The following is a 23,760-nucleotide window of genomic DNA, read 5'->3' on the forward strand; positions in this document are numbered from 1 at the left end:
ATAACTAATTATGGGCCAAACTGAAAATTGCTCAGGGTACCAGCATTCTGGCATACGATTATTTACAAACTGCTGAATTTACCTGAGTCAGAAGTGTTTTTAAAATTAAGTTGAGGTTGAGAGTATATGTTGACAAATCAGGAGCAAAAAAGAAGCTTCATACTCTAGTTATTCGGGGGTGGGGGGCAGGAAATAGAGAGGAAAAGGCAGCATTACTTTTGAGATATCAGGAATATCAGTTGTGGTAACACTCAGTCAGCTTTATTCCCGTCCTTATGGCTATGCTAACTTCTTTCTCTCTGTACCTTTGGGCTGTGTCTGATGATACACGAGCTATTTTCTGAGACATTTATGACCAAGAGAGGAACTGCCACATCTGTATGAATATGTATGGATTGATCATCAGCTATGAATGACTTTGAAATTACTATTTTTGACATAGGAAACTTTCTAAAAGTTGAAAGAATGAAAGCTATCCAGGAGTTTCATTCTTTTTTTAAGGAAAATCAAACTGTTAGAACTACATGCAAGTCACAGTTCTACGTGAATTTGTAATAGTCAAGGTGGTAACATATAACTGGTTCTGGAAAAGGCGGTGTATTCTTATTTGGTTGACACATGGGTGTAACAAGATTATCTAGAGCTTCATTAAGTGACTTAGAAGTGTAAAGAACCAACTGCATCTCCTGACATTTCTAATACCTTTGTAATGCAAGTAAGTTGCCTGACAGAAAACCAAGGTAAGAGGAAAATCAGTCCCTGTAAATTAGTATGTGTTTAACACTGCTTTTCTGGCTTCTTCACAAAGTGGATCCAACTTGCCATCACCTCCTAAAGGAGAAAAACACAACTTAGAAAGTATATGCAAGTAAATTTATTCTTATTTTACATGTCTACTTCTCCTAGCATCTACATTCCTTTGCATTCTCTCTCACAGTACTTGGACCCAGCTTGGCTCTACTCTGGTTAGCTGTAAGATTCTGAGATTGATTCAGCATTGATCTGGATTTGAAACAGAGCAAAAAGTAAATGTGGCAGTGCAGGTGGTTCAGCAGACAGTAGTGTGGCCTATTAGCCAGTACTTCACTGTCCAGCGTAGGGCTAGGATTGGGACAAAAAAAAGTTCTATTTTGTTGGAAGAAATATCCAGCTGGAACCTCCCAGTTCCTGACCTGTCTGCCTGCCTTTCAGAAAGGTGAAACCAACCAAGCTGTAGTGCTGGAAATGCCATTATCCTTGGTCAGTTTTCTGCTTTTGCTCTACAACTTCCGTCGCCAGCCCTAGAGAGGCTGTTGAAAAGTGGGGAGGCAAGAAGCAGTGGCTTTCAGCCTTTATCTGGAAGCCACTTGCATAGGAGATAAGAAAACTTGAGCCCTGAACTCCTTGTCTCACCTGCAGCAAAAAATGATAAAAATATTACTCTCTGCAAGGCACCGAGATGGTATTATCTGTGTTTTGCTGGGGGGGAGGAGGGGAAGACAAAAAAACCAAAGAAACTAAGGCCCAAGCAAAGAAAAATACTTGCTATTTTGAAAGCAAAAGGATGCCCTAATACCTCTGTGGACTGAAACCTAGCAGGTTTTCTTGTGATTGTGCATCCAGGAAGGCCCTGAACAGTGCTCTCCCAAGCATGGCCTTAACTCCCAAACCATCCTCTCTTCCTGACTGTGCCCTTCAAACTGCCCCAAATATAAAGGAGTGCAGAGCTTAAAAGTGTTAGTGTTGACAGAACCTGGACTGTTTATGCCTTAGGAAGCACTCATTTCAAAATGTGAGTGCTTTCAGCGAGAGACTGCGATGCATAAAACTCTGTACTTACCAAAATCCAGGTCATTGATGTTGCAGCGAAATACCATCTCCCCGTTGACCACCAGCTGTACAGTGTTCCAGTCTGGTATCTCTTCCAGAATAAGCTGATGCCTGCAGGACAGCTGGAAAAGCGCAAAGAAGCAGTGGCCAGCACTGTATTTTCTTGGTTTCCTGTGAACTCTTGAGTGTATCTAAGTTTTAGCTCTTATGAGGGCAAGGAGCAAAAAACAGTGTTAATGTAGTTAAGTGCTGTACAAATCCTATCAGCTTTAATCTCTGGCTTCACTATTATTACATTAATGGCTCTCCTTTGAATGAAGCCTCCACCCTCTGTCATTTCTAGTTCTAGCGGTAAAAGGCAATAAATTCATTATGTACTTGTATTTGCTATTAACTGGCACAGCAGCTGTAAGAAATGCAACGTATTTATTTGTAAGTACCATGGAATAAGACTAAATTCAAAAGAAATCTCCAATAAATGTTAAGATGGTGCTATAGAACAGCTGGAACATTAAGTGAACAACCTTGATAACCCAATTGTTCATTGACGCATAATTCATTTTGCTTCTGCTGAAAGAGTAATTCCTCAGGACATTAAAGACTTGAGATTTTGTGAAGCTGAGAATGAAACCAGAAGGGACAAAATCCTCTCTCGACCCACATATTTGTTTAGATGAATTAGGTGGGTTTTGGTTTATTACGGTACATTGTATAGTGTTGTTGTAAATTAATTGGAACTGGGGAAATAAGAGAACTGGCTGATAATGCAATTCCAGCAACACAGAAATGCCATGTGCTTCTGCCTGGGCCCCCATAGATTTTTTTTTTTTTAATTCATCTTATTCTGTTGACTTGTTTTCCAAGGCAGAAGTAGATCCCTGTACACTCAAACATTCAGGGTCTCACCTTTACAGGTTTTTATCAGCTACGTGTTAAGGCTGAGACAGCATACTGACCAATACCCATCAGTTATTTTGGCAGGCAGGGGTACTGCTTCCTCTATCCCAGTTCCAGGGTAGCTGTATGACTTGCAAGGGCCGGTGTTTCTCAAACATTTAACCTAACTGCATCCACCTGTGACAGCTGTTGGCAGCATTTTAATTCAACTTACTGAAAAGCTACAGAAAACGGCTGAGGAAGGAGTCTGGTTCATAAAGCAGCATGCTTTCAGCAGCAGCTGCTGCTGCTGTTTTGTCATCCTCTTCAGGCAGCTCTCCCTGCTTTCTAGGAAACTTCAATGGCAATCTCTGACAATTAATTCACATTTATAAAGTGGATGAGAGAGATGGCATATCTCTATACTGTTGGCTCTGAATTAAAAAAGAAACCTTACTAGTTTCCCTAGGTTGAGCCATGGTCTCTCTCGGTCCATGCCAGGTACATTGGAACGATCTCGCAACCCCAGTAAGATAATTTGAATGAGTTGCTGGTAGCCCATATATCGCATTAACTCGATGCTCTTTGTAAGTTTCCTGTGTTAACCAAATAGCGATTTGTCTGACACTGAGTGTATCTTTCTTTTTTTAGACGCATCTATGTGATCTAAATTCCTGCTGTAGGCTCCCAGCTGGAGCCTGGCTGCCAGCGCCCCAAGACGGAGAGCGCTCTGCTCCCAAACACGGCACGGGTACCCCCCCCCCCCCCCGAGTCTGGGGGTACCTGCCACCTACGTTAATTGCTGGGAGTTACAGCTGAGCTGTAAGCAACAAACGTTACTTCGTACGCCCAAGTACTTTGCTTTATAGCTACCTTTGAGCTCAAACAGTTTCATCTTTGATTTACGAGTTTATTTCAGACTGTGTTTTTAATGAGGTTTGTGTAATTGGAAAAGAAAAATACATACATACGAGCTTATTTCAGCAAACACAAACGATGGGAGTGTTTGTGCGTCCCGAGGCACGGCTAAGGACCAGCTCTTCACTTTGTCGCACGCATAACGCAATCGCTGGAGCCTCGCGTTGCCGCCTGCGAGCCGTCCGACACCGAGGCCCTTCCGGACGGCGCGACCAGCCAGAACCCCCCGCCACACCAGCCGCCCGGGCCGGGCCCTGCCCGCCGGGCCTCCAGCTGCCGCCCTGCCCGCTGCGCCTCCTCTCCCTCAGGGGAAGGGCAGAGCGCGGGGCCGCCCGCAGACCCCAGCCGGGCGGCGGGGCTTGGGGCTTCGGCCGGTGCTGCCGAATGAGCCGGCTGCTGCGGGGCGGGCGGGCACCCCGCCGGCCCCACAGGCGGGAGGCGCCGTCGCCTGCCGGTGACCCGCGCGCCGCCTCGCCTGCCGGGCCGCGCGCCCCGGCCGTTGGCGGGAGCCGTTGGCGGGAGCCGCTGGCGGCGCTGCCCCGGCCCTGAGGGGCGGCGCAGGGGGGTGTCTGAGGGGCGGCGGCGGGGACCGCCCCAGAGGCTGCCCCGCGGCTAGGCGGCCTGCGGCGGGGCGAGGGGGGCTGCCTGGCACAAAAAGGCGACGAGGTCTTTCCTCTGGTAGTTTTTATTGGCGGTGCGGAACTCCGTCTTTAAATAAGCTTGAGTTCGCGTTACCAGCGCGCGCTTCGGGTCGTATATATTAATATAGACAGAGAGATATATTTCGACACAGCACGAAACGTAACAGAAACAAAATGTGCTATAGGTACACATTTGCATTTCTCATAAATCTATGCTATATTATAAAAATAAAAGCATCGCTAAAATATTTTTATGTCTTCCGCAACTCGTACGCCAGAAGTTCGGCTGTATTGCCACAACCACGTCCTGCTTAACTACAGATGGCACGGGGCCTTTGGCAGCACTCAGAGGGGTGAGGTTGGGTTCTTACACACTTAAACCACTGCTCTTTTGCAGTCAAGTTGCTTTTTGCTTTTGTAAACACAGAAGTTGACAAAAGATCAGCTTTTTAATCTCTACATCCCAGTACTGCGTGTATGTGGGTGTACACCTACGGAGAGAGTGAAACAATTACCACCTTGAAATTCTCCCACAGGGAGTTTGCATCTCCCGGCTCCCACCAAGAGGTCTCATTAAATCATTGCCACTTGTTACCTTAATGTAATTACACTTAGTCTGTCAATTGAGATTTTCTCCCTTTTTATAATGAACAATCTATTCCATCGTTTTCTGGTTGTAAACACTTTAAAAGCTTCACATTTGATTTCCATAAGTGCATGTGCACAGATTGTGTATTTTTGAACTTCAGAGGAGAAGTTCATTTGTATAATACAAATACTTTTAAATAGGTACCCAAGAAAACTACCTATTTCCTGAAATCCTTAATAGATGCAGCTGCAGCACAGGATCATACCACACAGGTGTAGGGGATTCTGTTAACTGAGAAGAAGCACAGCCCCTTATGAAGCTCCTGCTGGCAAAGGGAAAAGTTTGTAATGCCCTGTGCTGTGAATTTTATCCATCTGTAATTTAATCAGGACTCTCCAATTTAAACATACCTAAACTGAGTCTGAAGTTTCTTGCACAAAGTCAGGTACTTTGCAGATACTACTTTTAGCATGGGTAATGGCTAAGGTTAAGCATGTACACAAATGCCTTCCTCTGGAGGGAGTGAGTTCACTAAGCTGCTCATTTCAGGCATTCAGGCTGAATACTAAAACCAGATCAGTAAGCATCTAAGATAAAGCATGGAATGGTTAGCTAAATAAATAGGAAGTATGGGTGGTCACTGGCTTCTTCCTCGAGTAAAAATGTGGTGTTGGTATTTCCTACCACCAGTATTTTCCAGTGTTGGAGAATCCAGAACACCTGTTATGGCAGCTGTAGACAAGTAAAGGGCTCTTAATCATAAATTGGTATAAAATTTCAGGTGTCGTAGTTTCTGTCTGAGATCTCAGTGACTGTGCGTTAAGCACGGTGTCTGAGCTACTGTTAAAAGTCCAGCCAAAAAATGTAAAATGAAAACACAGGTAATATTTGCAAATAAATATCAGTACCTATGGAACTAGGAACACAAAATAAAATTACACATTTCATTAGAAGCAAATTAATAAATAATCAAATAACTATTCACAGCATTTTTATACACTTAAAATATGGTTATAATTTTAAACATACAATTCTATTAAAAAATCTTGAGATTGTAGTGCTACATTTATGTTAAAAATGCAGAATGCCTTTGTAGTAGCATGAAACAGAACAAAGCAAAATTACTGGGAATGTTTCAAAGTAATTTTCATAATTATAGTATAGGAACAATTTAAAGTCATATTTTGAACCATATATTCATCAAGTGAACATTTGGTTTGACTAACAGTTTTCTTGATTTTTTTTTTATTTAGTTTTTTTACATTTGAACTTTGGGGCAGCTTTTATACCATAATATTATTTATATAACCTAACAATAGATTTCATCTTTGGCTTGAACCACAGCTCATGGAGTAATAAAACATACATATTTTTAAATGAACTCATTAACCTTAAAAAAATGAGCCCAGCTCTCAATCGCTGTAAATCATCACAGTTGATTAGCTCCAACATAGCTGACTTGCTCCAATTGATTATCAGGCCCACTGTGCTTTCATATATGGGGTCGTGGATAGCCTTTATCCAGCAGACTGCTTAATTGCATGTATGCAACTCCAAAGAGGCACTAAAATAAGCATGGACATATATAATCTACTGAATCTGTATCTAGAGCTCCTAGACAGAAATGTACCTGCGCTTCTAGTTTATTGTAATAAACTTATTCTCCCGCTTTTAGGCTTGAGAGAGCTTAAGCATGTGATTGTTCAGTCTGCAAAGGAAGAAGAAATGTTTCCGCTTCTCCGCAGGCAGGTGTGCTCCAGCTTGCCTAGCAAGGGGTCTGCACTGGAGTTAGTAAGTGTCTTTAGTCATTAAATTGTATTCTAACAGTGATGACTGAACACCTCTAAGCAAGGCAACATATTTCAGCTTGAGAGAAGGTAACTGAAAATATCAGTCCTTGGATTTGTAGGGAACAAAAGAGATAATAAGAAAACCCTCAGGATAACACTCTCAGAATATGGGAATTACCAGATACTATATTATTTTCCTCATTGCATTTACTGTATATTGCAGAATATGATACTCTACCTCTACTATTAAAAAATACAAAATATAAATCCCTCCCAAATGGGATGATGCAAAGCTGATATGAGTACTCTTAAACTGGTATTTATAGCTCTAGCTTGGAGACTTCCTTATATTGCAAGTTTGCCTCTTCATTCCAGTTACTTATTGCTCTTTGATTTTGTGTGGTTGCATACACTCTCCTGCTAGTCACAGTGACTGAATTCATTCCTGTGCAAACAAAAAAGGTCTTAAGTAGGATTGAATTGCACTTATGCTTTGTGCTTTGCCTCTCTGTCAGACTGGATTTTGCTAACTGATAGAAAGAAATAATTTCTATTTATTACGGACATGTCAATTTATTACGGACAAAATTCTCCCAGTTCTCTATGATGAATCTTATCTCCAGTATGCTGCTTTCAGATGGGACTGTGCTGGGGCCAGTGCAAACCAGAATAAGGGCTAAATTATTTCTGCAGCATTTTTGAACTGGGGGATTGTGCAAACACTAGTATAATCTTCCTAAACTCTGTTTGTGGAAATACCCAGCAGCCACTCTTAAAAATGATCTGCTTTTCTTATGTAGGAAATAGCATGGTGGTATTAAATACTCTTCATGCATATTTTCAAGATCTAATGGCATCAGCCTATTATTTACAATGTTACTCTCAACATTACCAATAAGGGAAATTATTTTTTTTTCTTTCTATGCAAATCTTGCAGGAATAGATGTGAATATTTTAGAACTACTTGCAGGGGATATTAATTAATTGGTGTGCCTTAGTATTTAATTTATGTCATATACAAACTTACTGATTTTTTTAGGTGATAAAATGGCCTAAGTTGGTTATGGTTAGAAATGGTAGTACAACACATACTTGTATTGCTTCCTCCTTCATTTCAGCCAGTATGACCAAACCTTTTTTGCTGACTCTCAAGCAAGAAATGGTAGCTGTAGTACTTACAGGGTTTTAAATGTTGGCAACAATGTAAAACAAATAACATTTTGGTTCTACACTAATATATTACTAGTACTATCTTGCCTTTGAACAACTATGTCATTGTTTCTTCATCAGGTGAATTCAGGAGAATAATTCCCACAGCCTCTTAGAGTTTGCGGTCACTCTGCAGCTGTGTGGCTGCTTCTTGTTTAGCAAGTGGCTTTGCCATTGTAGAGTTGCATTTGCTGCACAGATCTCTCATTTCTAGGAGACTTTCTTCCACAGCTTTTGCAAACATGTCTGAGGAGGTTTCTTTGCAGTCTTTAAAGCTTGAGATGCAGAATAATATATGCTCTGGCTGAGGGTTATAACATGCCCCATAACCATTGGGCACGACTGGCCCATAGCAGCAGAACATTTCCGTTGTAGTTGGAACCTGGTTGCAGGGAGAAGGTAAGGAGTGATCTCTGATTAATCAGGGCACCTGAAATCAGCTGGTTAGGAATGAGGAAAAAGACAAACAAATGCTACTAATGCTGGAAATGTGGTGAATCCCCCTTGTAGAATATCACTTCCTTCAGAAGTCCAGACCTGGAGCTGATACTTGGAAGGTAAAAGCTGATCTTGGTATAGAATTTGGTTGCTCTGTTTGTTTGCCCGTGTTTGAAAACTGGTATAATTTGAAGTGGATATAATGCATTTCTTTGCCCACTTTATATATGTTACTGATAGGGAGCTTTTAAGGCTGTATGTAATTATGATACGTAAAATTTCACTAAGGTTTTTAATTTCTTAAGGTTATATTAAACTTGTAATGTGAAGACTGTAATCAATTCTAGAAAGTAGTATTGTCCATTTCTAATAATCATTTATAATCATGATGCTGTATAAAAACGTATTTTAATACATCTAGCTGTTATATTTCTATTGCACCTCAGTTTAATCATGGCATAATACAGGAGCGAAACACTTTCTCCTGCAGAAAATAAAAGATGTGTTAGAAGTCTATATGTTTCAGGCTTTGTGTACATGGGCCTTCACAAATGACATTTGGCTTTTTAATGGTGTAGAACAAGCCATTAGTCCTGCTAATAGAGCCATAGAATTGTCAGATAAATTTGCTGTGCAACAGCCGAAGGCCATAAAGCTATTCAGAAGCACTCTTTGCTCATGGCTAGTTTCTTGGAGAATTTATGTGGTAGTATGTTGGTTACGTTCACTCATGTCTGAAAGCCTACAAACATTATGACAAGATCAAATTACTTATTAAGGTTTTATGCTGTAGCATGACATTATAAGTCTCTTTTGTTGCATAGTTCCAATCTGTGCAGTTGGGTTAGTGTTTCAGTAAATGAATTCCTACATAGATTTCTTCTTTCATTAGGACTGCTACTATATGCAATGAAACATTTCATTTTTAGGCTGTATGCTATAAAGATGTTTCCTTATTCAGAACATTAAATGTAGAAAGTGTTGACTCTTAGGAGTATCTTAGTGTAGTTGCAAATAACTGTAAATTCGTAAATGTCTGTAAATATCTAAAATGTCTGTAAATCCAAGATTCATGCCTGCAGAGGTTGAAGTCTTACACTGAGTAACTGAAGGCTCTCAAAGATTTCAAACACAGCTACCTTTTAAGAGTAGAATTTCCTCATGGCTCTTGGCTTTTGTTTCTCAGAGTGGCAGCCTATCTGGCTTGTGGCTGTACTGTCACTGGAGTAAAGAATTCCCACTAGAGCTGTCACCTTAGGGGAAGGAGGAGAAGAAAGGGAATGGGAAGATATATAGTTTGGAAAGTGAGGAAACACTGAGCCCTCATACAAGTTTTACTGAGTGAGTTTGTGTGCATTTCCAGGAAGATCTTTGGAATATTGCAAGGGAAGTGATAACTTCAGTCAATATTTACGGTGCTGATTTTGCAGAGTGAACCAAAACTGGATTAAAAATCTGGAGAATTTTCAGATTTCTTGATAGTATCAGCTTTTTTTTTTTTTTTTTTTTTTTTTAAATACATTGTTCTCACTGTGAGCTACAAGGTCTGGCAGAAGGCAAATGAATTAGCCTTTGCTTAGCAAGACCAGTGAACATGAGAAACTCACCTGGCTGGTCGAGAGGATGAATCGATTGCTTGTCAAATATGTCTCATCCGTAAATATCTCTGGCAGTTCCTTGAAATGTTCCCGTGCCACCTCCCTGAGCCCTAGCAGGTGATTGTCTATTGCCATTCCAGTAATAGCCTGCGTACAACATAAGACACCAGCATTTAACTGAGTATGGAGACGTTTTCTCGGCTGTTGCTGCCTTGTTCTCTGGTCAGAGTTGATGAACTGGGTTTGAGTGATGTAATGCCTGTAATGTTCAGATATTACTCTGAGTATGTACTTTGCTGATGATCAGTAACTAGAAATTCATATGGTGCTCTGAAGATGTAAAAAGTAGGAAGGAAATGGTTTTGAGATGTATTATGTACTGATGTTATCTGGCGTTCTGGGTGTTCATCATCTTTCAGAGCTGAATATCATGGTGTGGGCTTCCAAAGCTGCTGGGGGGAGCATATGGGACACCAGAAATCTCAGAGTATGTTTTGGAATTGCCTGTGCGTCACTTAGATTGTATTTCAAGATTGGAGGCTCCAAAACACCTCCAAATTGGAAGAAATTAAAGTTTCATTGCCTTGCTGCCTGCATCTCACTCTGGCAGGTAAAGTATGTGTAATTCCATAGAATTTAGATCCAAAGATTTCATAGATGTCTCCAACAGATTTAACAGTGATCATAAAATAACAGATAGCTTTACCAGTGATCTATCACAGATCTACTAGCATACCCCACCACTTGAGAAGACTGAGATTAGGGACACAGATACCTTCTCAATTCACTGCCCAAATATCCCAATTGTCTCCCCCTCTCCCTGTGCTGGCGTCATTGCAGAGCTGGATTATCTCAGGGGCAGCCCTTACTTTAGCCCTTGCTTTAATGAGGCAATTGGAAACAGTAAGTGTAGGACAGCATAGTTGGATGGTACCGTAGTCCAGGTACCATGAGTCTAAAATCAAATTAAACAGGGCTTAACAGAGGAAAATAATGTGCTTGACAAGCAAGAGACCTAGAGCAGTCTACTTGCCATCCTGCTTGCCCATGTCTGTGCTCACCATCATCACCAGCACAGAACTAGCCATGCTTGCCCTCAAACTCTGCTTCTGAATGTCCCCAATTTCCTCTCCCGTTTCATGGTTACAGGTGAGGCTATCAGCAGCACATGTGGTGGCTGAACATTAGCAGCAGGGGCACACTGGTGGCCAGCTAGCCAGCTCACGAGAACTGCTGCTGAGCCTGCAGTCAGTCTTTCTGCCATGAGCTTGCTATGCTTAGGTACGTCTGCTCTATCCAGCTACCTAATGCTATAGACTTAAGGAATTTTTTAGCTTTAAGATCTTTGCCCTGCTAGCAAATGTGATTGAAGATGACTAACAGGATCAGAAGTCAGTAGTGGGAGATGGGCAGACAGGATCGTTACAGAGTTTTGTTTCTTTAGGAAACCAAATCAAAATTTTGGCATCTGAAGAACAGCACTGAGCTGTTTCAACCAGGCATGATTTGCCTCAGATTAAAATGGGCATTTAAAATCCTTCAGTCTAGATTTATTCTAGCTGGTGAGAGCATTGATTATGGGGACTGAGCTGTAGCTTGAGGGAAATAAGCAACCTGAGAGAAGGCAAGATTTAAAAAAGAGAACAAGCTTGGTTTTCCTCTTACAGGGAGAATTTAAAAAAAACAAAAAAAAAAAAGAAAAGAAAAAGAAAGAACAAGTTCGTTTTTCCTTTTAAGAGGAGAATCATTTTAACCACTAATAAGTGCCCGAAGCAGGGGGCTGGGAGTGCAAAATCTTGTTTGGCTTGTTAAGGAGTAGGCACCATTGGTAAAAGGGCTATTTGTTCATCAGCCCAGACAGAGCAAGGATGCAAAAAAAAGTAGCACACATCAGGGCAGTGTTTACGTTGTTTTTCCCATAGAGTGAAACTGACTTGATAATCAAAGGAAATATTTTGCTATCACACAAGATTTATAAGGCTGTTAGCAATGACATTTTTGCAACATAGATCAATGTCATGTCTGAAGAGAGGCTGAGACAGGCTAACGAAATAAACTGTGAGTCAACGCATAGGAAAAAACTGTGCTAAATTGAATTTTAGAGCTCCGCATTTAAGATAGCAATGCTACTAGTAAGCCCTAACAAGGGGAAATAAAATCATTAAATTGCTTTTTGTTTTATGAAGTAGATTTTTTTGTTTTTCTTAGGAGCTATTACATTTCAGTCTGTTACACACAATTTAGTCAGACCATGTAAGTCTTGCCCATAGTTTAAAGGCACAACAATTACATTCTGCTATTCAGAGAAAGAAAGGGGAGCTTGGTGAGTAGAAATACCTGGAGACATTTTTAAATTTAAAGATAAGTTAATTTTCCAATGGTGATTTTAATATTTTCCCATGAGCTACACTGGAGACTGAATTTTATAACAGTTTCTGGAATGGAAATGACTTGGAGGGGGGATTTTATGGATTTTTTTTTTTTCTGAGAGATGTTGTACAGAAATTCCATTGCTTGTGACCTAGGAGACCTACAGTATGTTGTGTTCACTGTGAGATTACCCTGAGATGGTTCAGGTGAGACAGTTGCCCTGAAGTAAGACTTGCTTCTGCTTTAGAGATGATGTGGAGTCTCAGCTTCTAAGATGTGGGTTCCCAGCACAATCCTTGAAAGACAAAACTGTTTTTCTTTCCTGCTTCTTTTGTTCATGGGAAACATTAGGAACGAATCCTGCCTGGAAGCAACACTTTATCTCTCCAGTGGTCTGAGTATACTTTTGAAACCACCTCTGGAAGTGAATGATTTCTTGAATACTATGAGTATTTAAACAGTAATCAGCAATGTGGGTTTGTTAGGCAATGGTCTGAGGCAAAACCATAGGTAGCAAATTCACTTAACATAGCTGGTTATTAACATCTATTAATTTCATGAGTGGTTTGACTAAGTTGTTTGTAGAGTAAGTCTGTGCTTTGTCTTGCCACAGTGGGATATAGAGCATTAGCCAGGCTGGATTGTCTCATTTTTAATCGAGAAAAAATGTGTTGTATTTGATACTAAACTGATTTCTTCACTGGAGGGCATCTCTTCCTTTTATTAGACACCGCATTCAGGTCTTTAAAAGAGAGCTTACTATAATAATTCCTAGAAATTGCACTTTGGAATATCAGTCCACCTGAGATTCAGGTCCCAGATAAGGACCACTCTAGGGAAGAGAAACATAAGAAAATGCATAAATGGTTAGTTTTAGGGGGGGAAGAAAAAGTTCCTGATGTTCCTTCCAAAGAGCCGTCTTAAGTTTATCTGTAACATTATAGCTTATGGGTCTAAATACCTGTAAATCTGGGGGATCTGGATTTTGCAGTTGGAGTTCTATTTCTCATGCATGTTACACAGCAGTTAAATTGGTTGCTTTTAAGCCTTACTTACTTCTCATCCTGATAAGGCTCTCAGCTGTCCTTGACACTTCTCTTGGCTATCTGCATGGCTAACATTTCATGTTGATCACAAAGCACACAGAATAAAGGCTTATTTCATCTGGCTACTGTTCCTCCTTGCAAACTTTTCAATATTTATAAAAAAAAATCCCTTTATTAAATTTTGATTGCAAGCTCTTTAAGATGGAGGCCATTTTTTAATTGTTAATTTGTACAGTACCAAATAGTGGAATCCTAATTCATCCCTGTCCTAATTATGACACAGATACAAATCATAAACACTTCACAGATGCACATTCCCTGTGAATATGTTGAATGCAGAGTGTCATGTTCCATGACAGTTCTAGAAAAGAGAGCTAATGCCCAAGAGTGATGGTCTTGCCCCTGTTGTCTAATGCATAATTTTGTTATTTTTCTTTCCAGGAAGCACTTTTTAAGGTGAGATTAGTTGAATATGTCTATTTTGAGAGTGTTTGGGTCATCAGAAATTTTTGTAGGTGTGACATAGGAGGTACTTTCCTATTTAGAGATGCTTATGTTTTCTGGTACTTAAATAGTTAATGATTGTATTTTTGTACTTTTCTTGAAAAAACTAACTAGTCCTTATTCAGACAAAGTAGTGTTTTACTTACCAGAATAGTGTAATTAGTCTGAGCTGCAATTGCATCCTTAAATTTCTGCATCTTCTCAGAATCCTGTTGGGGGAATCAAAATATATCTATTATTGAATAAACCCTCAAAGAAATAGCATCTTCCATCAATTAACCAGCACACAAATAGCAAGCATTCTCAACTGTCCTTTGCTCCTGGCTCAGGTGTAAGTGCTCTTTATAAATGAAAAACCATAGGGATTCAATGTCCTGATCAGCAATGGTGCCTGATTGTGCAAGGGTTGAACAGGCTTATTGGTGGTGGTTTGTTTGAAGATGAGGAAAGACTTGCCATCTCTTTCATGGATTCCTTCCATGGATTTTGAGGGTGTAGATTATTACTAATTGAATTGCTCCATTTGAAGTAGGGAAAATAATTGCCTAGTGTAATTCAGTGTTTTCAAAACAGCCAGGCAGTATATCTTCTCCAGAATGGTTTATCTAGACAATGACAGTGATATTAATGAAAGCCATTACTGATATTTTACTAGCCGGTCAAAAAATTACTCCCCTGTGTGAAAGGGCATCTAGAATTTTCCAAGGCTGCTCTACCCTCCACAGATGCCTCACATTTCAGATAACAAGCTAGTAAATTCTGACTCCTGTCAAATGGCAGCCTTTTATATTAAGGGAACGATCCTAAGAAGTGCTGCCCTGCTGTACATCAAGTCCGACGCTGCAACTTTGTGAGACCCTGAAACAGCCAGAAATGACTGGGTCTTCAGATAAACAGGGAACCTTCAGCTCCTATGGACGATGAATGATCTTTTGAACAAAGAATTCATTTTAGAAGCAATTCAAGGCCACCATCAGGGACCTTCGAAGTCCAGAGTCTGATATTTTTTCATAGGGCTACAGCTAGGCCTTAGTTCCCTTCTACAGATTAAATTACCAAATGCAGTCTTTAAATCTGATTAATTTACAGCTATTCAGCAATCTCTGCAGTGTCAGTTGCTGATTATTTTACAGCAAGTGTCAAATGCATGAGATATTTCTCCTGCTAGAGAATCAATCCAACTCAATCAATCTTTGGTGACTGTTCAAGCTACCGTTTGAAGATAATTTTTATTAGCATCAGATAGAAAATTTCTTTTAATTTGATTTGGATTAATGGATATATTTTGGGGAGTTCAAGGCTACTTAAACCAAGTGATGCATCTCTCTGTCCAAAAAATAGAATTAACCCCTTCACACCCAGAGGCAGTCTGTAGGTCTAAAGAAATCACTTTGGAATAGGGTTAAGTGAATTTTGTTTCTGTGATTCTGTGATAACAATATATATCATTTTGAACCAAAAGATGTTCACATCAAAACACAGATTTCTAAAAGTTTGTGGGAAAGAACAATCACAGATCCGTTTAAATGTCCTTTGCATCTCTCAGTGGACAAGAAGCTAGGAAAGCTATCAGTGGATTGGTTTGCATTATGATTACAGGTTTTTCAGGAGGAATGAAACCATTATTCTCCCTACTTGGTACTGCCAAGGCATGCAATATAAAGATTTGGGGGCTGAGACTGAGCTCGCTCTAGACATTCATAGCATTCATCTGCTTGCTTCTGTGAAGCAATACAGTTTAGGATGCTGTGAAAGGTGGGCACAGTCCCAGATTTGGGTGGTAAAACAGTGAGAAATGCTGAAGCTTTGGGAGAGCTGAAGAAGTCAGTAAGTGTTGGAATAAGGAAGGTAGGAAGAGATTGTTGGAGGGAACAAGAAGGATCTGGCAAAACAACGTGCTAGGAGCAGGCTGGCTCCTCCTAGGAGTACAGTCAGCCTGCAGCAGTGTGTGTTGGGGCTGTGGGTATGCTGAGTGCCCAAGTGTGGAGGGGAGGGTGTGCACAGATGACAGCAGCTTCAAATGAAATACAATTAAGAACCATGTTGTCAGACAGGGACTGATAGCAAATAACAATTGCCTCTTCTTGTCTACTGTATGGTAGTTACTATTATGTGTAATAGTATGGTCATAATCTGCCTTGAATTACCCACTCAGTGTAGGGAATTACTTCAGATTTCCTTTGAGTTATCATTTTAACACGGAATTTATTTCAGTCTTGTTCATCATGGGCTAAGTTCTGGGCATGGTAACCTTAAGGAGATTGAAGAAGCAGTGGGGGAACAGAGCACTTCTCGGCAAATTTTCCTCATCCTCTGGGACATTAGAGCTTGGTTTACAATATTTCATTCATTTACACTTAATCTACAGCCCAGCAATACTTCTAGCAATGCTATGCTAGATTCTAAAGAACAGCCATGTGGGCTGTTGCCACTGGAGTGGGCTTACTGTGCAAAATAATCTATATTGTGGCAGCATTTTGCATCTAAACAACCACCTGGAAATTCCCTGTACAGCAGCGAAGTGCAGTGGGTGGAAGCGGTACACGGAGAGACGTTGAGAGAGGCTCTCCAGGGATGGCAGGCGGGACAGTGCGCAAAGCTGTTTGTGCAGCTATAGTCTCAGCTCTCTCAGCTGTACCTCTTTGCGTCCCCATCTACTATGTACAGTACTCATGCTTCTGGCAAACAGATGGTGGTGTCTCAAAGAAAGGCAATTTCATTTTTCTTTTTGCAGGATGATGTCAGGACAATTTGGAGAGTTGCTTTATTAGCTTGATGAAGTTTTTTCGTCACGAAGGTTCAGGCCCCCTGAGGATCCTATAGAACTAACTCTGTTTAGTAGAAACTTACCTTTAAAACCAAATAGATCAGCCAGAACCTTATGCAGAAATCAAAGCATGTGAATTGTATCACTTCACACATTGCAATCTGCAGCAGAGCTATCTACTGCAGGGGACCTGCCAGGCAATTCCCCTGGTGTGGCAGTATAAAGATCCTGAACTTTGCATGTTCAGCCTAGATCTCTGTAGGGAGCTGAATTTGGATATGATGATAGATCATTCAGAAGACAGTACTAAGTCTAAAATCAGATGTTTTGTTTCTTATAATGTCATGTTTAGGCACCTCTGAATCTTAAATAAAAATAAGGAAATATTTATATTTAGCTTAATGGTTGGTTTGCACAAAAACCAAAATCCTGCAGGGCTTGCTACCCTGCCCTATTCCTTTATGTTCTTGGTTAACAGTTTAAAAAATGAGTGATTGGGGATTGTGAATGCGCTATTTGCTTAGTGTTTTGCCAAAGAAGGCAGATGGAGCCAGACCAACATACCGATAGAGCTGTCTTGTCATCAGTCATTGCTTTTACAAAAGCAAATGCTTCTGAGGTAGCAGACCTAATATTGTCAACTCTGCCCTCATCAAATCGGCGTATGGAAGCACTTTCGTAGGTAGGGACAAGTCTCCTGTGGCATCTGAGAGAATGAAGTAAGAAAAACAAAGAATATTTTCAAGGAGTCATAAAGACTAAAAGAAATAGGCTTGGTATGTTTTATTGTTACAGCCATGATTTTATTTTTTTGCATAGTATTCATCTTTATGTTGATACAATTCTGTAAGAAACTTAAAAAAGATGGATGCTCACTCCTTTCTAATATGAGGAGCTGCATACAGCTGTATACATTTTAGTTATGCATTGCCAGTAAAAAATGACTTGCTGTGTAAAAGCAAGGCTAGTAAAGCTAAAATTTACTGAAAGATCTCAAGGAATGTTTTATTTGTACTGCATCATAAAATAATTGTGTAATTAATCATTCACATGTGGGCTTGAAATATGTTTTATTTAAAACAAGAAAAAAGTATGCTCTGTGTGAATGAAAAACAGAAAACTAAAAGGAGAAAAGACTTGCTATTTGAGGCTGAGAGATGGAATGAAAACCCACATAGCAAATATTGTTTAATTTGGGTCTACTATTAATTTGGAGCTACTATTCCTCGCTTCAGGAGACCTACTGTGCCTTCCAGTTGAAGCAGGGGTCTCGGAACATAACTGTGCCCCAAGGTTTTTCTTGCATACGTGGGATTTATATCATGACTGGCATTCAGATGAAAATCTTGGACAAGGTCACTGTCGGAGTTTGGTTAATAGAATACGCAAACTGGATGTTTAACAGATGTTAATGGAGTATACAAAATGTGTTAGGCATCTCTGTTTTTTGACTAGGTAAAGACTGCTTCAGGATTTAATTTGACATGATAAAGAATTATTAGTGTAATAGGCTGTTCTGCAGGAAACCATGCAACCAATTTCTAGCCTGGAGCGTTAGCTGTTCTGACAATGTAGAAAGGAGCTTTTAACTTTGATAATACCATGGAAATTAGAGGATATTATCAAATCTTGGGATGCTTGTGAAGAAGGAAGCAGCAGTAGTTACTATCCTGTGTAGGAACTCTGATCTGATATGCTGCTGTAGTATTTTTCCCTGTGAATGCTTTTCACCTTGTGGTGCAAGGGATGAATGTGTGGTGAGCTATGGGTTACTGCCATGGTTCCTCCCAAGCTACCTGCAGTGGCAAGGGACTTGGACTCCCTAGCTGCTTCTGCTGCTCTGGGTGGTGGGGCTGTCTGCCACTACCTGCCACATCCCCTCACCCTCTTCTCTATGCCCAGCGGAGGGACAGCTTTGGGGAGGGTACTGGCTGGGAATGGCATGTGTGGGACACAGGGATGGGAAGGTAGAGCAAGGAGAGGGAAAGGGAGTGAAGGAAAGGAGTACTCTGTCTCAGAACTGGGTGGCAATTTCAATCTTGTCTGACCTACAGTCATTAGGCAAGATCTCATTTCCATGCAGGAGGCATTTGTTTGGGTGCCGAGTCAAAAACGGACCCTCTGTATAAAAAACAAAATGTGAATCTACTCTTGTGCTACCTTGTTCCTGTGATTTGAATTAACCTTACCTGTAAAATGCCAGCTGAAGTGCTACTTGAATGTAGGCATCTGGGCTAATCTTTTGTTTCTTAATAAATTCCTTTCCATAGCTCTCAAACTTGTAGGCGATGAAGTCCAGATTTTTTACTATCCTGGAAAACAAGCAGAGGCAATTACTGTGAGGGGAGATGCAAGAATCTCATGTTCCATTTCCATTTGCAAATAAAACCCAGAGATCATTTCCTGCCTGTACTCCCTTGGACATGAATGGGCTCCTGCTTTGCAGACAGTCCTGGCCTTTGGTAACTTGCCTCTAGTCAGTAACTCTTATTCATACAGATTCTAGGCTGGGCTTGTTATCTGCAGTCTTAACATGAGCTATGGCACTCAGGTCATTCCGTTCATGTGAGTAAAACACCTTCTTTTAAAACCTAGTGTTTCCACTCCTGAAGGCTAAGCCAGGGCCTCCTTTGTTCTCAACAAATTTCTGTGAGATTTACTACAGTGAGAAATGGGTGGATTTAAAACCTGATGAAGGCTGTAAGCTCCTTGCAAGTTTCAGTTTAGAGGACTACTACCTTTATTTAAAAACAAAAAGGAATTACTCTGCACCCTGAATGTTTTCATACTCTTGTGTATGTTTCTAGCCACTTTGAGGTCTCATCTAATGCAATCACACTTGATGTACTTACAGCTGATCATGTAGACCATATGTTAATTCTCTACAGAGTGATCACAGGCCTGAGTGTTGAGATGAAATAATTTGAAAAAAAATATATCATTGCCATCCCCACCCCCAAAGATCATGCAAATCTTTTACAGTCTGGAAACACAGTCAGAAGAACTAACCTTTGTGGGAGCAACATGGATGTAAACAAATTACATTCCTGAATTCAAATTGTTTATTCAAACCAGTTGTATTCTACTGTCCCATATACATATCCCCACTGCCCTGGCTTTGGCTTTAGTCAGGTCAAACCCATAAAGTGCATCCACAAAAACCGAGGACCTGCACCGTTTGCATCCCAGGCAAATAGGACTCAACTGTTTTTCTGGTGGTCTTTAGCTTTCCTAATATTTACATGGAAGGAAAGCAATGGTAATGCAATTCCTGAATACAGCGAAGTAGCTCCAGCCCATAAGGTTGCCATCCTGCAAAGGGATGCTAGGTACGTCCAGTTTGGGAAGATGAGGAGGAGCGGGAGGGCAGGGAGAGCCCTCTAGGAGGAAACCCATGCCTGCATAAAATGTGCTGGGTAGTTCCCAGCTTGCAGTCATTGTTGAGAAAAACAAGGCATCTGTTCTACCTTTGGAGTTTTTCTGCTGCTGATGCCAAACGTGCCTGAATTTCAGGGGAACATTTCCATCTTAGTCTCCGTGGAGCAGGAAGCTCACTCACTGAATCAGCTCGGACTAATTTCTTGGAACTCTCTTTCCTGTTAGTTTGTGAGAGAAAAGTCTTTAAGGTCACAGGAATAATTTATTTGTTAAACACTGCTTTTTTTTTAGCAGGTAAATGACTGATTTCCAATAGTTGTATGGGTCTTAGTGGCCCTGTGCACCAGGGGGAATTAGCCACTGGCAGAGGCTTCCTGGGGGCTAGAGTGGATACAATAGGCGTACTGAAAGGGGACTCACATGTGCTTGAGCAAGTGTTCAGTGCACTGCACCAGTACGATGCCATCGAAAGGGGAATGTTCACACACGGTACCACAGACTCCATCTCTTCCTACCACAAACTAAGCAAGAAAAAGAACAAGTGCAAGATATATAGTGAATAAATCATGTTCTGGGTAAGTTACCCATGATAGCTACCTAACAGAAGATATTGTCATTCTCCTGTGGTTTTCTTATTGCTCACATCAGGAACTTCCTTGACTTGCAGATCAGTGGGTGACTTACAGATTTATCATGGGAGACTTTCTTGTCCTGTGAATGGCATTGCATTGGATCCCTTTCATGCTACTATTTTGGACTGAGTCCTGTGAGAATATAAATTTTAGCATTTCCCATTGGAGTCTAAGAATTGGATTTAGCATTTGCTTTATGGTAGAGAAAACCTGTTGCTGGGGTTCTCCTTCCACATTTGGGGGCAATGCAACTTCCGTAACTGGGAAGTCCCTTAGGATCACATTTTATTTTGAATATTGTATCCAATAAGAATAGTCATCCTTGTTTGATAGCTCTCTCATAGCTTGTTTTACTGTTCTGCTTCCTCTCCACCTTTTCTTTTGTGGTGCTTTCTTCATTTCCCTCTTACTTGTCTTCATTTCTGATTTTGTTGCATACACATGGTATAACTGGTGACACTTAACCTGCTGCACTGTAGTTCTGTGATACCCCCAAGCGGCTGGTTACTTTTGCATCTCAAACAAAAGCAGATGTCTAGGACCAAACTGCAACTTGTCTCACATGTTTTCTGTCCTTTTTCTGGACTTTTCCCCCACTTCTTTTGAAGTGTCTTTGGCTGGACTTCTCCCACTCAGCTCACTCTGCACATATGTATCACACATATGCATCCTGCCTCCCCGGTTCCCATGGGGTTTTCACAGAGTAAGTGTGTGATGCAGAAAGTTTAGCTGGATGTTTTCTGATGCATTACTGCAAAGTTGAAGAAGAATATGGAGAGAAAGAACAAGTCCTACTGTGAGAATGGCTTTCTACGTAATCTGCATTTGCATGAAAGAAAATGGGGTCTTTTTTCCCTAAGAATTTCTCTTTGCCTTTGAATTACTTCTAGCCTGAGCACATCTTGACAGATGAAGATCTCCCATATACTATGCAAATTTATTTGCTTTCTGCCACCTTCTAATAGTAAACAAAAATAAAATCTTGTTTATTCTCATCTGCTTGAAACATCTCAACTAGTGGCCCTGCAAATAACAAGGGATTTTAACTAGACAAATGGTTTGTTCTTTAAAAACACAGCACTGGAGTCTGCTAATAATGTCACTTGCAGTAGCATAAATCAGTAACGACTACTGAAATGTATTTGTACTGGGGTAAGTCAGTGCAAGTGAAATTAGTTTAGTGGTTTCCTTTTTTATGTTGCTGTTCTTAGATATGGCAAGAGCAACAAGCATTGCACAAGCAATGTATCAGTCAGGGTTTTTTCAATTTTTCATGAGGTGTCAACATTGTTGACAGTTGGAGATTAATACATTGCTTCACCCTGGGTCTAATGCAAAATGTGAAAATAACAGTGCAACACTTTCAAATATGACAATAAAAATCTGATTGGGGAAAAAGGCTGGAGAAATAAACACTTCCAGGAAAGCCTCAACAAGGATGTCACCAAATGAGTAAGCAGTCTGTTAAGTAAGAACTTAATACTAACTTAAACACACACTAAATTATAAGCAGTAGTATTTCTAGGATGTCACGAATATGTGTGAAAAGAGAAAACAGACAAAGCTATTGTGCTTTTCTTTCTTGTTCTGGGATGCTAGTCCAGCATTTTTATTTCATTTGATTGAATGTAATTAAATGTGTACTGTTTGGGTTTTTTTTTTAATCAGATGTCTACCTATCTGTATGTCTGTGTATCTGTCTGCCTCCTCAAGTGCAAAGAGCAACTTCAGGGAAGGTGAAAGCACACCTGTGTTGGAGAAGGCCCCCCCACTGCCAGCAAGGCAATAGGTCTGCTTCCCCTGCCTTGCAAGGAACAGTGCTGCTTGCACCAACCCTGCCTTGGCAGATGCTGACACCACCTCCCCCTCTTTCTCCCACTTCATTCTAAGTGGTTCCTACCACAAGGGCAACTGGTGTCCCTTGCCACATGCAAGTAATATCATAGTACCGTAAGGTTTTTACCTGCATAGGTTTGTCATACCAACGGTTGGCCCCATTTTTATGGTAGCCTCCCCCATGTAGCAGTTGCAGTGCCATGTTTGTATCACTGAGTTCCACCTCGCTTGGGCTGTCCAGGCACACCAGGCATATGCACCGTTCAATCATGTCAAGAGAGTCGCGGTTAGTAGAGTCTGGGGATAAAAGAGTGAAATGTTCACATCCTCTTACCTGTAGTGCAGGACTGGCTGGGGAACTCTGCTGCCTTGGAGAGCACTGAAGATCTGACCATGACTGCAATGAGCTGGTGCCTGCAGAGCTCTCTCAACAACAGAACATGTCAGTGCAAGGAAAGGTTACACCAAGGCATTCGTTCATGTGTTAACTTTTGCAATATCTCTGTATCTTTCATATGATTCAATAATAGCCACTTTCTTTTTCTGCCTTTCATTTCCTGAAGTAATTATATTACAAAATAGATCTATTTTACTCTTAAAGCCAGCAATGTTTACTTATTTTATATATAACAGTTACAGAGAGGACAGGTGGAAAATAGAAAATTTCAGAGCTCATGCTATTACTGCAGTGCTGCAGTATTCTGCTCTGGGCCAGCAGGGCCTATACTGGTTTTGTGCTGTTCTCCTATTAAAACCCTTTTCTGGACAAGGAACAGCAGGGCTCATGTTGTTTTTGTGTTCTTGTATAAAACCTTCCTCTCTCTCTTGTCCGTGGTAATTTCTTATACTTTAGAGAAATAAGCCCTGGACTGGGTATACTGCCTACATCACGAGGAAACGTCTGCGGATGAGGTCGTGAGGTTTAGTTTTTGAACATGGTATTGCCAAAACCATGGGTTGACACATTCCACTTCTTTCCTGCCACTAGTGTACTGCTGAATAAAGTGTCCTTTTTCTGGGTCTCTTTCTCTGTTTCTTTTCCCTATGCTGTCACTCTTGCTTCTACAGATGGACCACAAAGGCTATTTTTACGTTGTCCTCAGCGCTTTCCTCCTTATTAATGGTGTATTTATGAGGCCTTTTTTTTCTCAGCTTCTTTAACTCAGAAAAATTATGAAGGTAAAGGTTTGTACGCTTCTGAGGGCCAGTTTGAAGCATAGGAAGTATTTAATTGTGAGCACTTAATACAGCTCTAAAGCATATAACATCATTAATTGCTGTTAAATGGTTGTTAACAAGATCAAAGGAAAAAGGGCTTTCAAACATCAACTTAAAATTCCTTCCATTCTTAACAGATCA

At 40.7% G+C, this 23,760-nt stretch overlaps 2 protein-coding genes across 2 annotated transcripts in view; both read right to left on the reverse strand.

Moving 5' to 3' along the window:
• Window positions 1–766: 766 nt before the first annotated feature.
• Window positions 767–3,247, reverse strand: C4H10orf53 (chromosome 4 C10orf53 homolog). Its single transcript, XM_075026719.1, has 3 exons — window positions 3,143–3,247; window positions 1,820–1,931; window positions 767–831 (listed from the first exon to the last, which is right to left on the reverse strand). The coding sequence occupies exons 1-3, from the start codon at window positions 3,245–3,247 to the stop codon at window positions 767–769; spliced, it is 282 nt and encodes a 93-aa protein (XP_074882820.1).
• A 4,697-nt stretch (window positions 3,248–7,944) lies between these two features.
• The window catches only part of CHAT (choline O-acetyltransferase), a 29,472-nt gene continuing 13,656 nt past the window's right edge, over window positions 7,945–23,760 (reverse strand). Inside the window, exons 7-14 of the mRNA XM_075026888.1 lie at window positions 22,529–22,698; window positions 20,354–20,454; window positions 20,023–20,151; window positions 18,745–18,867; window positions 17,120–17,261; window positions 13,935–13,997; window positions 9,878–10,015; window positions 7,945–8,214 (exon numbers count right to left, since the gene is read on the reverse strand). Of these exons, the coding sequence (XP_074882989.1) occupies window positions 7,945–8,214; window positions 9,878–10,015; window positions 13,935–13,997; window positions 17,120–17,261; window positions 18,745–18,867; window positions 20,023–20,151; window positions 20,354–20,454; window positions 22,529–22,698 (1,136 nt within the window). The remainder of the gene's footprint in view (window positions 8,215–9,877; window positions 10,016–13,934; window positions 13,998–17,119; window positions 17,262–18,744; window positions 18,868–20,022; window positions 20,152–20,353; window positions 20,455–22,528; window positions 22,699–23,760) is intronic.

Source organism: Buteo buteo, chromosome 4, assembly GCF_964188355.1.
Source record: "Buteo buteo chromosome 4, bButBut1.hap1.1, whole genome shotgun sequence".
NCBI classification, from domain to species: domain Eukaryota; kingdom Metazoa; phylum Chordata; class Aves; order Accipitriformes; family Accipitridae; genus Buteo; species Buteo buteo.